General features: G+C 47.3%; 2 protein-coding genes across 2 annotated transcripts in view; both read left to right on the forward strand.

The window, feature by feature from the left end:
• The window catches only part of Slc25a20 (solute carrier family 25 member 20), a 20,497-nt gene extending 17,316 nt beyond the window's left edge, over nucleotides 1–3,181 (forward strand). The window contains 3 exon segments of the mRNA XM_050139544.1: nucleotides 252–456; nucleotides 1,036–1,160; nucleotides 2,373–3,181. Coding sequence (XP_049995501.1) covers nucleotides 252–456; nucleotides 1,036–1,160; nucleotides 2,373–2,435 — 393 coding nt within the window. The 3' untranslated portion in view covers nucleotides 2,436–3,181.
• An 8,949-nt stretch (nucleotides 3,182–12,130) lies between these two features.
• Prkar2a (protein kinase cAMP-dependent type II regulatory subunit alpha) overlaps nucleotides 12,131–15,581 on the forward strand; it is a 62,835-nt gene continuing 59,384 nt past the window's right edge. Inside the window, exons 1-2 of the mRNA XM_050139545.1 lie at nucleotides 12,131–12,545; nucleotides 12,709–12,779. Of these exons, the coding sequence (XP_049995502.1) occupies nucleotides 12,131–12,545; nucleotides 12,709–12,779 (486 nt within the window). The remainder of the gene's footprint in view (nucleotides 12,546–12,708; nucleotides 12,780–15,581) is intronic.

Here is a 15,581-nt window from a genome sequence, read left to right on the forward strand (position 1 = left end):
ATATATATTTATTATGTATATAATGTTCTGCCTGCATGTGTGACTGCACACCAGAAGAAGGCACCAGATCTCATTACAGATGGTTGTGAGGCACCATGTGGCTGCTGGGAATTGAACTCAGAACCTCTGGAAGAGCAGTCAGTGCTCTTACCCTCTGAGCCATCTCTCCAGCCTTAAATAATCCATGGAACCCCCTCCAACAGAGTAGCAGCTGCCAGGTTGTGGCCCTTGAGCCTCCTCCCCCCAGCTGAAGCCCTTTCAGTAACCTCTTTCCCAAGTGCGGTGCAGGGGCTGGTCTGAACACCATGCCACGGTTTTGTCTGACTGGGGTTGTGGGGTTCTGCAGCGTTAGTGACCTCAGTGTGCCTCGGATCCTGGTGGCTGGAGGCTTTGCGGGGATCTTCAACTGGGCTGTGGCAATCCCTCCAGACGTGCTCAAGTCTAGGTTCCAGACTGGTGAGTGGTACGGATCTGGACGGGGTGGGCTCTAGCACTGACTGCCCTGGGGTGCAGGGGTTTTGTTTTTGTTTCTAAAGAAAGGGTCTCATGTAGCCCAAGCTGGCCTCTAACTTATTATGTAACCAAGGCTGATCTTGAATTCTTGCTCCTTCGGCATACCTCCCAAGTGCTGGGATTATAAGCAGAGGTACCCCCCTTCTTACCTGGTGAGTGCTCAGGTCTTTGTTCATGGCAGAATCCAACATCTGACAAACCTTCTCCACATTTCTATGCTAGAAACCCTAGGATTTCTTCCCTGTCAATCTAAACACAAAGCAGGAGTCTGCTCTCCCTCCCCGACATGACCTGAGCTGTTTAATTCCATTTTTAATTCCCTTGGCACCATTAATCCATACATTTGTGTCTTTGCCTCAGTGTCAGCTGCTTTGTGAACTACTTCTAGATGACTATCAATGTGTCCTTACCCTGGTGCTAGCTCTGACCCAACATTTGACTATTAGATTGTCCTCATGTGTGTTGCTGTGGTCAAGTCACAAAGCTTCCTGGAATTTAAAAAAATTGGGTTCTGCCCTACAGCACCTCCTGGAAAATATCCTAATGGTTTCAGAGATGTGCTGAGAGAGCTGATCCGGGATGAAGGAGTCTCATCTTTGTACAAAGGGTTCAATGCAGTAATGATCCGAGCCTTCCCAGCCAATGCAGTGAGTATCTGACAAGGGCTAGGAATTTTTCTTCTGGACTCAGTGCAAGGAACTAGCTTTTGCTCGCTTTTGGGATTGCCAGAGCTTCCCCATCCACTGGCTTTCTTGTAGCTGCCAGCATTGCCACAGTGGGACTCCTTAAGGTCAGAAATTTGAATTTCTTGATCTGGTTATCAAAAGCGGTAGCTGCAGGATATGTGTTTTCTCTATTTCTTCTCTTCCTTCTCTTCCCATCCTTCTCTTCTATTCCCCATTTCTAAAAACAAGGTCTCTATATGTAGCCCAGGCTGCCTCAAACTCTCAGGAAAAGTGCTAGGATTGTAAGGGTGTATCGCCATGCCTAGCCTTGGCCATGCACATCGTTTAAAATTTATTTTTATTTATTTATTTTGATTTTTTTTTAAACAGAAATTCTCTGTGAAACAGTCCTGGCTATCCTGGAAGTCATTCTGTAGACCAGGCTGGCCTCTTCTGCCCCCCAAGTGCTGGGATTAAAGGTGTACACCACCACTGCCTGGCCTATTTTTATTTTTTGCGCATTGGTATTTTGCCTGCATGTATGTCTGTGTGAGAGTGTCAGCTCTTTTTTTGTTTTGTTTTGTTTTATTTTTTGAGACAGGGTTTCTCTGTAGCTCTGGAGCCTGTCCTGGCACTAGCTCTTGTAGACCAGGCTGGCCTCGAACTCAGAGATCCGCCTGCCTCTGCCTCCCAGTATTGGGATTAAAGGCGTGCGCCACCACCGCCCGGCTGAGTGTCAGCTCTTACAATTAGAGACAGTTGTGAGCTGCCATGTGGATGCTGGGAATTGAATCCAGGTCCTCTAGAATAGCAGTCAATGTTCTTAAATACTGAGCAATCTCTCCAGACCTAGCCATGCACATTTTACTCCTCTTGGGAGTAAGTGACTATGCTTCCTTTTCCCTCTCTCCTCTCTCCTCTCCCTATCTTTTCTTTCTTCTTTTAGCCGGGTGCTACTGTGTAGTCCAAGTTGGTTTCAAAGTTGCAGTCTCTCTAACTTAGCCTCTGGAGCATTGGGTACACAGGTGTTCTTTACCACACTCAGCTTAGTTTGCTCTCTTAGTATGGGTAGAAATGGGGTTAGGTAGGGAAGGGGCTCTGGCATTGGCAGGGCTAACCAAGCATGGCGCTGTGGGTGGAATCTACAGTCACTCCCTCTTGCTGCTTTTTCTTTCCCACCCAACCTTCTCTTAGGCCTGTTTCCTTGGCTTTGAAGTTGCCATGAAGATCCTTAACTGGATTGCCCCCAACTTGTGAGGCTGAGGACTGTTCAAGACTTCTGGATGCTGGACTGCTGTTGCTAAGAAGCAGTGGGCAGGACTAGGTAGTCCTGAAGGGTGAGGGGAGGGAAATGGTGGAATCAGAGCTCCAGGCATGGCTATGATGGTGAAATTGTTGCCTTAACAACATCCCCTACCTTGTATAACTTGGTGTGCCATTTTGAAACTTGAATTTAGAAGATTTCCAGAGAATTGGAGATGGAATAAATAGTTTATAGACTTACTACCTTTGACCAAATTGCCACCTCCTGGTTGACTGATGGCTCTACTGCACTCAAAATACTCCTCGCTGAAGAGATAATGGCTGACTCTCTGGAGGCCCCTTGCCTGTTTTCAACCAGCTAAATCAGGAGCTGGGATCTTCTGTTGCTAGCCAGGAAAACCCAGCAGATTTCTGTGGTGCCATCTACTCCTGGGCTGCACAGAGCGATGTAGGCGTGAAGCCCACATCTGTCTACCAAATGGACTAGGTAGATATACCTAAGAACAGACCACTTATTAACTATTGTTTGATATTTTTACACAAGAATATAATAAAAAATAAACAAGAATTGTCTAAATTCCCAGGAGAAGGTGAAGAATTTTCCTTCCTACTCAGTGAAGACAGCCCCAACCTCCTGGGTAAGTGAATGCCATAATATAGGAAGGCTCTTTTTGCACATTCTTTCCCCATGAGAGCACTCAATTTTAACAGGAAACAATAAATATTGTTTCTAATTTTTGCATCATGTGATATTTTATCTTGTGATTCAGGGACAGTTCAGCAGGGTTGGGTATGCCTTCGGAGGCTGTCCGGAATCAGTGTCTGTTCCTGGGAGCCCTAGGCCGGACCTCTAGCAGGCAAGAAGGAGGTTTTACTGGCTTGGAGTTCTCTGGTTCCCTTGATATTGCAGGGAGGATGGGTTTGGCTGGGAGGCTTCATTGGGTTGTTCATAATAAAGTTTTTGGTGTCAGTCTGGCAGGCAGGCCAACCCAAAACAATCTTGTAGTCCATCATTTCAAATTTATTTTCCTTTCGTCCTGAGTTACATGGCTCTCCATGTTTATAAAGGATAAGTCAGTTGTTCAAAAAAAGATAAAAACAGTTCTGAGTTTGGAGGTGGCTGTGGGTCTGGCGTTTGCTGTGTATCTGATGTAGCCAGAGGGAGTTGGAACAAGGAGCCCTAAGCTTCTTGGTCCTTGTCTTAGTGGATGAGAGAGCAGGGAGCCCTAAGCTTCTTGGTCCTTGTCTTAGTGGATGAGAGAGCTTACTAAAGGGAGTTTGGCTTTTCTGGCACTGTCCTGCCTGGCCGGAACAGTTAGTTCCACTGTCACTTCCTGCCTTGTCAAAGCCCTGAAGAGATCCTTGGGACTTTGGCTTTAGAACTGTCACTCTGAGCATGAGAATGACAGACACACTTCACTTGGGAGTTAGGGTATGTAAGTAAACTTGCAGGAAGCTGGAGAACAGAGAGTTCAAGGAAGGAAGCTGTATTTGGAGGAGAATATTTCTGAATGATCATGTGAAAATTATGGCCAAGTAGGGGACCAGCAAGATGGCTCAGAGGGTAACTTAGTTGTTTGTTTGAGGCAGGGTCTTCCTTATTCCAGCCTGGCTTTGGATACTCAGTAGCTGAGTAAGATGACCTTCAACTTCTGATCCTTCTCCCTTCCCTCACGAGTACTGAGATTACAAGAGTGCGTCACCATAATCAGTCTATGGGGTGCTGGCGACCAAACCCAGGGCACTACCTATGCTAGGCAAGCTCTTTACCAACTTTGCTATATATTCAACCAAAAATAAAGTATTTCACGTTTTGAAAGATTTTTAATTATGTGTTTGCATGTGGGTATGTGAACATGAGTGTGGGTGCATGAGGAGGCAGAGGCAGCAGATTCCCTGGAGCTGGAGTTACAGCTGCCTGATGTGGGTGCTGGGAATCAAACTCTGGTTCTCCTGGAAAAGCAGCAGGTGCTCCTAACTGATAAGCCATCTCTTCAGCCCCACCCTCACTTGGTTTTTGTTTTTGGTTTCTTTTTTTTTTTTTTTTTGTTCTTTTCTGAGACAAAGTTTCTTTGTGTAGCTTTGGAACTTGTCCTGGAACTCACTCTGTAGACCAGGCTGGCCAGGACATAAAATGTTATGTCCAGGACAACACAGAGAAACCCTGTTTCAAATCAAACAAACAAAAAACAAAAGAAAGCAAAGTTACCACCAATGTATTACAGCGAGATCTGCATGCTGGGATTGAAGGTGTGTGCCACCACTACCCAGCCTGTTTTTGATTTTGTTTGAAATAGGATGCCTGTCATGTAGCCCAGATTGGCATCAAACTCATTAGCTAAGGATAACCCTAAATTCCTGGACCTCTTAAATTCTGGGATTATTGGTATGTTTCTCATACTTGGCTAAACATAACATTTTGTCTGTGTGTGTTCACAAATGCATGTGTGTGAATGAGCATTTTTAAGTGTGTGGTATATGCACAAGTATATGGGAGTGTGCGCAAGCACTGAGGCCAAAGGAAGGCGGTGAGTGTTCTGCTTTGAGACAGTCTCCCTGAACTGGAGCTAGGCTGAGGGTCAGCCCTAGCAATCTTCCTCTCTTCACCCCCTCACATTGCTGGGGTTGCACACATACATGATGGTGCCCAGGTTTTTTGTTTTTTGTTTTTTTGTTGTTGTTGTTTTTCGAGACAGGGTTTCTCTGTAGCTTTGGAGCCTGTTCTGGAACTAGCGCTGTAGACCAGGCTGGCCTCGAACTCACAGAGATCCGCCTGCCTCTGCTTCCCGAGTGTGTGCCCAGGTTTTTACATGGGTTCTGGAGATGTGAATTCAGATCCTCATGCTTGTACAGCTCATGCTATTACCCGCTGAGACATCTCCCCAGTCCTAAATGAGTTACCAAAAAGAAAAAAGACAAAAACTGGGGGCCTTTTTTCTGGGAATGTTAATTCAGTTTTAATTCCATCTTGCTCCTGCTGGAGGATCATTAGTGTCTCATGACCAGAAGATGGCCTACTTTTTTGTGGGTTTTGTTTGTTTAGTTTTTGTTTTTTTTGAGACAGGGTTTCTCTGTAGCTTTGGAGCCTGGCCTGGAACTAGCTCTGTAGACTAGGCTGGCCTCAAACTCACAGAGATCTGCCTGCCTCTGCCTCCTGAGTGCTGGGATTAAAGGCACGCGCCACCACCGCCCGGGTTGTTTTTGTTTTTTAAAAGCAAAGTTAGCCAGGCTGTGGTGGCTCATGTCTTTATCCCAGCACTTGGGAAGCAAAGGCAGGCGAATTTTTGTGTGTTTGAGGCCAGCCTGGGCTTCACACGAGTTCCAGGACAACACAGAGAAACCCTGTTTCAAATCAAACAAAAAACAAAAGAAAGCAAAGTTATACCACCAATGTATTACAGCGATGGAGAGCACAGACTTTAGGTTTTAAGTGCAGATTTGAGAGAGGAGAACACTTCAGAAAGGACATGCGTGCAGGCTTCTCTTCAAGTCACCCAGGAGCACTTCTTAATGCTCCCCAGGAAGTGAGCCTGCCTGGAAACCTCATCCCTAGACTGAAAGCGCCTGTTGGAGTATTTGCATTTCAGCCAAAATGCCAGCCATTCTCATGGGGTAGGGTGTAGGATCATTTTCCATTGGAGATACTTCCCATTTGAAAATGGAGTGTTTTGCTTCTTGATATTCATGATGGGGGAGATTATTTTATCCCTTTGCACCTTCAGAGGCTGTGAAGTCCAACAGGGAAGCCCTGGAGGCATGTTTGTGACAGGAGCGGAGCAGATGGCAAGTGACACCCTCCCAGCCCCGGCTGGCTTTTATGATGTCTTTGAAATGCCACCTGTTCCATATATATCTCTTCTTGACAGGAGTGTGGGGGATAGAGTGGGGGTGGGGATTTGGGGACCTCCCCAACGATTTCTCTGTCATAGTTAAGTGGAAGCCAGACAGTGATTGACCAGGGATAATGGCTCGGAGCAGAAGATTTTAAAAAGTTATAACTAGGCTAAGGGCGAGGGACCGAGCAGCTTGCTGCAGCAGCGGCCATTTGGAAGCCCCGTGGCACTATTCCTGATGTTATAACTAGGCTAAGGGAGAGGGAGAGGGCAGCTTGCTGCAGCAGTGGCCATTCGGAAGCATAGCGTACTAGTTTTGATATGAAGGATGCATCTCCCTGCATTTTGTTCACTATGGCCTTTAGAGGCTAGAAGCACAATCCAAGCCCCCAACCCCCAAACACATAGACTTGTTTCTTTCTTTGACTCCATCCCATTATGTAACCCAGGCTGATCTCAAACTTGCTGTGTAGCCCAACTGGCTCTTGAATGAATGATCCTCATGCCTTTGCCTCCCAAGTGCTGGGATTACAGGCATGAACCACTGTACAAAGTTCTCTCCTGCCTTTTGTCTTCTTCATATTCTCTCATTTCCTCCTTTCCTTCTTTTCCCCTTTTATCAATTGTAGGGTAGTACAGGACTTCCATTTCAGCTATTCAGAAGGCTGAAACAGAAGGTCACATGTTCAAGGCCAGCTGTGACAATTCAAGGCCATCCCAGGCAACTTCGTGAGGCTGTCTCGAAATAAAAACATAAAAGGCCCGGGACTGTGTGTAGCTCAGTAGTGCTTAAGAGATGTGTGAGGCCCTAGCTTCAATTCCCTGTTTAAAAAAGAAACAAAGCAATGCTAGTGATGAGATTACATGTTCTGCCAGTGAACTATGCCTCTCCCCACTCCCTTCTCCCAAGTCTGTCTTCACTGAACTCAGTATTTACTTAGATTTTTTTTTACCTTCACTTTCAGATGTAGAAAGCCCAGCCAGGATAAAAAGATCTACAAAGACCATTAGCAAGTTGGTAGCAGAGTAGGGACCTTGTGTCTTGGTGGCCTGAAGAAACTTCTGTGATCTTATCAGGAGTCCTGGGGCTTACTTGACCCAGACTGCAGGAGGCATGTCTGTGTTTCTGGATCAAGGCCCAAGTACCTGGCCCGTGAGTCAAGTCAAGAGTGTCAAGTAGAGTCCTGATAGTCCCTGAAAAGGCCTCAGGGCTTGCTGCTCCTTGAGGGCACCTTTTCTGCTTTCTCTGCTGTGGGTAGTTCTCAAGGCTCTCCTCAGGGCTTGTTTATTGTGCTTCCAGTGTTTTTCCTTGTCCTAAGGTGTCTCAAAAGCAGACCCCTGGTTACTGCAGACACTGACACTTCCTTGGGACACAGTGCCCCATAGTGGGTTGGCTCACAGGTTCAGAAACAGGTGGCCTGGGAATTAACTGCTCCCTGGAGCGTGGATGTTTGTTAAAATAGATCAAACCTCCTAGATCAAAGACTGTGGCCTCTTCCTGAAGGCATTATGTAGACTAAAGGACAAATGGGTGAGGGCAAAGGGAAGTTCCCCTATGTCTCCTGCTAATCAGAGGCTCATGAATGCTAATGCTTGCTTCTAAGATGAAATAGACAAAATTGATAGTACGTGAGCAGGAGGACAGGCTCAGTGAGGAACTGCATACAGATGTGCTCAGAGAACCAGCAGGGTCCAGTGCACAGGTAGGGACCAAGGGGCTTAAAGAAGCTGAGCTGGGGATGGAGTACACTTAAGAGTGTTGTTAAGTATGCCCAAGGCCCTTGGTTCAATCCTCAACCCTGAATAAGCTGAGCATGGTGACATGCCTGTAATCCTAACTCTCCAGTGGAGGAGGCAGGAGAATGACTTTAAGGTCATCAAATGGCCTCTTGGTCAAGTGAGTGGTTTGTGTCTCCACTGGGGCTGAGTTCTCTTAGAGGAAAATGATTTTAAGTAATAAACCTATTAAGAGTATAAGAAATTCACTATTTTACTAGAAACAGCTGTTGGTACCCTGCCTAAGTTTGCTTTCACTGAGACCCTTCCCTGTTGTGGGGTTTGTAGTGATAGGAGTGGCGGGGCTGCGTCCCCGGCACCCGGCCACCCGCATGGCTAGCTTATGCCCGACATAATTACACGGAAACTGTATTCTTTTAAACACTGCCTGGCCCGTTATCTGTAGCCTCTTATTGACTAGCTCTTACATATTGTTCTAACCCATTTCTAATAATCTGTGTAGCCCACGAGCTGGCTTACCAGAGAAGATCTTAACCTGTGTCTGTCTGGAGTGGGAGAATCATGGCGACTCCTCGACTAAGCTTCTTTCTCCCAGAATTCTGTTCTGTTTACTCCACCCACCTAAGGGTTGGCCTATCAAGGGGCCTAGGCAGTTTCTTTATTAATAAGAAATCACTCCCACATCAGGGGCTAAACAGCATGTGTCCCACCTGTACAAACTCTGCATCAGCAATTGTAAACACCTCTGAGAATTAGCATCACTGTATTTCTGTCTGTCTCTGTGGCTGATGGTTTGGTCTGGGCAAGAGGTTCATTTCCCGAGGGTTGTGAGGAAAATAACAGCATAGGATGAGGGGGCCTCATCCACCGAATTGCTCTTCTGAAAGCTCTTCCCACCCACTATTGTCACTTGCTCTTAGCAGCTGTTTGTCAGTACTGGCTGTGGTGGGTTTGGTTGCCATGGTAACAGTCGGACAGGCTTGAATGGATTCAGGACAAAGGTTGAAGATGCAGGGCTCAGGTCCCGGATGTCCTTTTTCATTACAAGGCCTTTTTAGTTAGTTAGACGGGCATTCCTGACAGCCCTCAAACTGTCCTTACTGTTGAAGGGTAGGGAAGTGATAGACCACACCCTCTGGGGGCAGAGTCGGGAGGGAGGTAGTCAGGTGGGGCTCAAGCTGTAGAATTTCACTGTGAGTCTGGTATACGGAGACAGATGAGGAGTAGCTGCAGGTTTCTAACTTTTTTTTTTTTTCAAGACAGGGTTTTTCTGTAGCTTTGGAGCTTGTCCTGGAACTTGCTCTGTTGATCAGACTGGCCTCAAACCTGCCTGTGCCTCCCGAGTGCTGGGACTAAAGGTGTGCGCCACCAATGTCCAGTTAGGTTTCTAACTTCTGTTCACTCCAGCCCTTTGGGTTTCACTGGGCTCTGGATATTGAACACAGACCTAGTAGGAAGTACAATCTCTCACTGATATGCATCCTACCCCTTTAAGACAGACAACTGTTTTCAGATTTATGTGTATGAGTGTTTTGCCTCCTTGCATTGTGTGCACCATGTGTGTCTGCAGAGCTCTGTGCCCCTGGGTCCTCTTGAACTGGAGTTATAAACAGTTGTGAGCCACTGTGTTAGAACTGGGAACCCGACCCACAAGAGCAACAAGGGGTTTTAACCATTGAGCCATCTCTCCGGTCCCAGTCTGTGTCCTTTGTCTTTGTTTCTAAGATAAAGATCCCTCTGTGTTGCCTAGGCTGTCCTCAAACTCTGTGTACAAAAGTGATTTTCCTGAGTAGTGGGGACTGCAGGTTATGTGCACTACACCAGGTTAGGGTGTCCTATGAATGCTGTTTGCTGGATGGACGGGATGGTTGAGCAGTGCTGCATCTGTGACCAAGTCAGGAAGGCCAGAGGCCAGGAGGGTTTCAGTGCACCAGGAGACCCTGTCCACACCCAGCTCTGTCAACAAGCTTTCTGGTTTGTAATTGGGGTCAGAGTCCTAACTCACCTGCCTGTGCCCCATTTGAAATACGTAAGACTTGATCCTGTGAGAAAACTAGGACTTGGACTTGTGAATTTACCTTTCCCAAAGATTGGCTGTCAGGTTGCTTGGAGACAATTCTCTCGGTATTATGGCGCAATGGGAGGCACACCCGTGGTTTCTGGTATTAATGGCAAGGTCGGAATCTTGGAAAACTTATTAGAGTCAGTCTATCCAAGAGCAGAAAAGACCTATCTCCACTGCTTGTCTTTTTGCTTGTTTAGTTTGTTTCCTTTTTCTTTTTTCTTTTTCGAGATGGTCTCATGTAACCCAGCCTAGCTTGAACTCACCATGTAACAGAGGCTGACACCGAACTCTGATGCTGCTACCTCCATCTCCCAAGTACTGGGACTACAAGCATTTACCTGGCACCATGCTTAACTCCAGACTGCCTGTCTTTAATGGGGCCTTCGTGCTCTGCGGTTAGAAGCATGGCTTTGAAGGAAAGGATACCTGTTATGAGACTGTGAAGTCAGGAGAGCAGTTTCTGCTTCTGTTGTTGCTGAAATTTATCATTCATTCATTCTTCACAAGTATTCAATAAGCACCCAGGCAACACACTGGACGCTGCTTCCCTGCCATTTAACATCAAAGACTTCTCTGCTGGGTTAGGGGCCATATTCAGGGATACACAGATGTTTGTAATCACAGGTTCCCTAGCCGAGGGCTGGACTGGCCTCTCTACTGTGTACTTCAGTGAAGTAGACAGCTCAGTTCACAGCAGCACTGAGGTCTTGGGTTTGTGCCAAGTCTGGATGGGCGGTGCTAGAGAAGATCTTAATTAATACTGGGTAATTACCAGGTGGAGCTTAACCATCTCAAATGCCCATCAGGTTCCCACATCGACAGCTATTCAGTTGTCGGCTGGTTCTGGCAGGAAGGAGGAGGGCTTTATGCTCACCGGGTCTTTGGCCAGCACTGAATTTGTGGCCAGATTTCCCAGGAAGGATATCTTTTTTTGTTCAAGTTTGGTGACAGGAGGAAGCAAGTTGGGTAATAGCCTGGTCTCTCCAATTGACCTCTGCCCTCTACCCAGAGGCAAAAGGTAACAGCGCCGACATCTGCTCAGTTTCATCAAATAATGTGACCCAGGGCCCTGTCTTGAGAGCAAGGAGGAAAGAGGTGTAGTCTAGAATGAAGACTGGGGTGGAAATGTCCAAGAAGAGGAACAAGGCCAAAGGTCTGTCCTGTCCGCAGGCCTTTTCTCGCTCTCAGCGAGCCCTTCAGTGTTATTTCTCTGCCCAAAGCTTCCAAATGACTATCTCCGAAACTTTCACTTCCTACAAAACCTTCCCCTTTTGACAGCTCAGGACCTTACACTAGACTCCTCAGGGCCTTGTAATCGGTTGAACTGTTACACCTGTCAGTTAAGGTGGTCCTGACTTGCCCAGATCTTTGTTGTTGCTGTACTGTGTTATTAGACGACTCTCCTCTGGGCGATCCCTGTTTTGGGGGTTAGCATTAATGTCATAATGTCCTTAGTAGAGTGAACCCTCTGGTCCTCCACTAGTGCAGGAATCAAGGTGAGGGGTCCTATGTCACATCAGTGTCCCTGGCCCTCGGTTAAGAGGCTCTCAGCCTGTTCTGAAAGCATAAGTGAAAGGTCTTTGTGACCAGGCGAGACGCCCCAACCCGCCTGCCTCGCGGCTGGGTCACTCTTTTCTTCTCTCCGGGGCCTCCCACACCTTGACCATGGACTGCTCCAAGAGCGGGCGGCCCAGCGGCGCACGCGCACTCTGTGCCAGCTCTCGGCGGGGACGCGCATGCCCGCGGCCGCGTGCGTCACAACCCGGGCGCCTGCCGCGCCCGTCCAGCTCGCCAGCCCGTCGGTCCCCGCGGCGGCGGCTGCGGCGGCTGCGGCCGGGTGACAGCACCGGCGGCGCCAGGCTGGCTTGGTAGCAGAAGGGTCGCGCGGCCCGCACAACAAACGCAGACCCGGCCGAAACAAGGCGCGGCGCGAGGAAGGCCGAGGCGGGCCGCGCGGGAGACCGCGGGCGCCGAGTGACAGGCCGGCGTGAGGGAGTGCGCAGGTTGCGGCCGCCGGCGGCCCAGACCCGCCGGTCCCCTCGGACGTCGCCGGCATGAGCCACATCCAGATCCCGCCGGGGCTCACGGAGCTGCTGCAGGGCTACACCGTGGAGGTGCTGCGGCAGCAGCCGCCCGACCTCGTCGACTTCGCGGTGGAGTACTTCACACGCCTGCGCGAGGCCCGCGCCCAGGATTCAGACACGCTCATCGCCACCCCGACGACCTTTCACGCGCAGGAGTCCAGCGCGGTCGCCTTCGTCGAAGAGGACGGGGAGAGTGACACCGACTCGGACGATCTGAACCTGGAAGGTAGGCGGGCGGGGCACGGCCGAGGTGCGAGGTGGGCACGGAGCGAAGGGTCTAGGGAGGGTCCCGCGGGCCGACCAGCGGGGCCGAGGGCCCGACGCCCGGCCTTGCCCTGGGCCGAGGCCCGAGAACTCTCCAGCCGAGCTGCTTGGGTTTCCCCGCGTGTGCCGATTCCAAATTGAGCTCCGCGGTTCTCCGAGCCGGAGCGTTCACAGAGAGTGATTTGTCAGATTCAGCCTTGAATGAAGCGTGCGCGTTCTTTGGTCCGCGTGGTGGCGCGGAGCTTAAGTCGGTCCCGCCAGAAGCTGCTTTGCCTTTGCTTTAGATCCCATAGCCTGCTTCCTATCCGAAGGCTACCGCATCCGCACTCGGCAGCTCGTCCTGAATAAGAGGGTGGTAACTTGATTTGCAGATTTCGATCCTGGAAGAGTTATGGCTGAAAACTATTTTTTTTGAGACTAGGTCATTAGCCTGGATTAAACAGGAACTCATTAGGTAGCTCAAGCTGCCCTTGAACTTGTAAAGAACTTCCTGCCTTTGCCTCAATGAAAACCTTTCAAGTAAAAAAGATGAACTGAACCACCCCTTGAATGCTGTCACTCACATTCAACAGTTGAACCTCCTTCCCCAATGCTGATACAATTCAACAAACAGTTATCAATGTTTTTCCCCTTTTCCTCTTTCCCTTTGCTTAAGTTGTTAAAGGAAATTTCAGTTAGGTCATTCCATCCCTCATCTGTTCGTTATGTATTTATTTTTCTTAAAATATAATCGCTTAAAAATGTAGAGATTTAGATTTTAAAATTTCACTATGGGTTAAAACAATTGAATTAAATGGGTGAACATAATCAATACTTTATGTTGGCTGCAGGAAACTATACAAGTAACACTCTGTTCATTAAGTAAGGATGTCAAGGGCAGTTCCATTTTCTTGGTTGCTTCCACTAACGCTTTACTAACTTAATAGAGTTAGCTTGCTTTTTAATTTTTTTTATTTTAATTACTTTTTTTATATACAAGGGCTCACTATGTAGCCTTGAATGACTGCAACTAATTATGTATACCAAGTTGGCCTTTACCTCATGAAATCTGCCTGCCTGTGCCTCCTGAGTAGTGCTGGGATTAAAAATGTGCATCTCAGCCAGGCGGTGGTGGCGCATGCCTTTACTGTCAGCACTCAGGAGACAGAGGCAGGTGATCTCTGTGAGTTTGAGGCCAGCCTGGTCTACAAGAGCTAGTTCCAGGACAGGGTCCAAAGCTACAGAGAAAACCTGTCACTAAAACAAAACAAAAAACCCAAAAAGGAAAAAAATGAGCATCACAATGGTCAGCACCTGCAGGTTTCTTTTGATTGTGTATTAGTATGTGTACTACATGTATATAGCTGCTGTATTTGGGTGCTCTGACAGAGGTCAGAGTACATCAGATCCTCTGGAGCTGGAGTTACAGGCAGCTGTGAGCTGTCTGGTGTGGATGAACAAATGCACTCAGGTCCTCTGCAAGAGGAGCAAGCACCCTTGACTACCAAGACAGGTCCCAACCACTTGCCTCCTTTTGAACAAAACAAACACGTTGAGAGACTGTTTTGAGCTTAATAGTTAAATCACATTAGAAAATACAAACTAACTGGATGGTGATGGCATACACCTTTAATCCCAGCAGGCAGAGGTAGGCCGAGCTCTGAGTTCTAGGACAGCCAGGGCTATCTAGAGAAGCCCTGTCCCAGGGAGGGGGGGGGGTGAAGAAAAAAGAAAATTTCTAACTATTTTTGAGTGGTCTAGCTAAATGTTCAAGTAACAACGGGTAGGGAAATGGTCATTGCTGTAGGAGCTATCGCAGAGAATCAACAGCTTCATGAATTAAGCAAATGCAACAAAAGTAGCACATCTTTACATTGTTAAACAAATGTTACAGAATATAAACAAAAGTAACACATCTCTACATTGTTAAACAAATGATACAGAACATAAACAAAAGTAACACATCTCTACATTGTTAAACAAATGATACAGAACATAAACAAAAGTAACACACCTTAAAATAATATTCCACAACAGGTGAACGTCCCTCCTTGATTGTCCATGTGCTTGATCTCCTTATACTGTGCCACATTGTATGATGGGTGGGTCACTTAGGTGTTTCTGCTTTGTAAGTAGATTGAATGTGGCTGCTCTAAACTCTGGGCAGGTTTACCTTGTGGCTGGATAGTTTCGTGTCTTTTGAGTGTATAACCAGAAATACCAAGCCCTTTCTCCCTTTTTTCTTTCCAGATAGGGTTTGGCAACTGAGCTCAGACCTGAACTTTTGTCCTCCTGCCTCAGCCTGGCCAGTGCTGAGATTGAAGACTTGTTCCACCACTCTAGGCCCAGGCTCCTTTTTTTTCTTTAAGCAAGTTATAGGGAATAAATTTAATTAATTAATTTTTTTTTTTTTTTTTTTTTTTTTGAGACATGGTTTCTCTGTGTAGCTTTGGAGGCTGTCCTAGATCTTACTTTGTAGATCAGGCTGGCCTTGAACTCAGAGATACACCTGCCTCTGCCTCCTGAGTGTTGGGATTAAAGGCATTTGCCACAATCACCTGCCCTGGAAATAGATTTATTAAGGAAAAATGAAAAAGAACTCCTTTGAATGGAAAAGACAAGACTTCAGGGGGGAAATAACCCCAAACTATTTTTTTTCTTTTTCTTTTTCTTTTTTTTTTTTTTTTCCTGCTGAGATAGGTCTCACTGTGTAGCCTTGGCTGGCCTGGAGCATGCTATGTAGACCAGGCTGTCCGTGAACTCACTGAGGTATTTAATTTTGGGGTTAAAAGCCAGGCATGGTGACACGTGCCTTATAATACTAGCACAAGCAGAGGCAGGTGGATCTTGGTGAGTTTGAGGCAAGCCTGGTTTACAGAGTGAGCTCCAGGACAGCTTGGGCTATGTAGAGACTGTCTCAAAAAGAACAACAACAGATTAAATTTTAAAAAAGATTAAATTTGGGGGTAATAGGAATTGTTTGAATACAGTGGTTACAGTCCTCTATCAGATGTATAATTTTATACACTTTCTCCTAGTCAGTGGGGCTATCTCCTCTTTAACGGTAGGGCTTAAACCCAAAATGTTGTAAGTGCCAGGCGCAGAGGCTGTAGCACTGCAATATCTGCAGCTCCTGAGACTGCAGAGGCCAGGGGAGGCCTGTGGAAGCAGGTTCTCA

Source organism: Alexandromys fortis, unplaced genomic scaffold (genome assembly GCF_014885135.2).
Source record: "Alexandromys fortis isolate MF-2015 unplaced genomic scaffold, M_Fortis_MF-2015_v1.1 scaffold_36, whole genome shotgun sequence".
NCBI classification, from domain to species: Eukaryota; Metazoa; Chordata; class Mammalia; order Rodentia; family Cricetidae; genus Alexandromys; species Alexandromys fortis.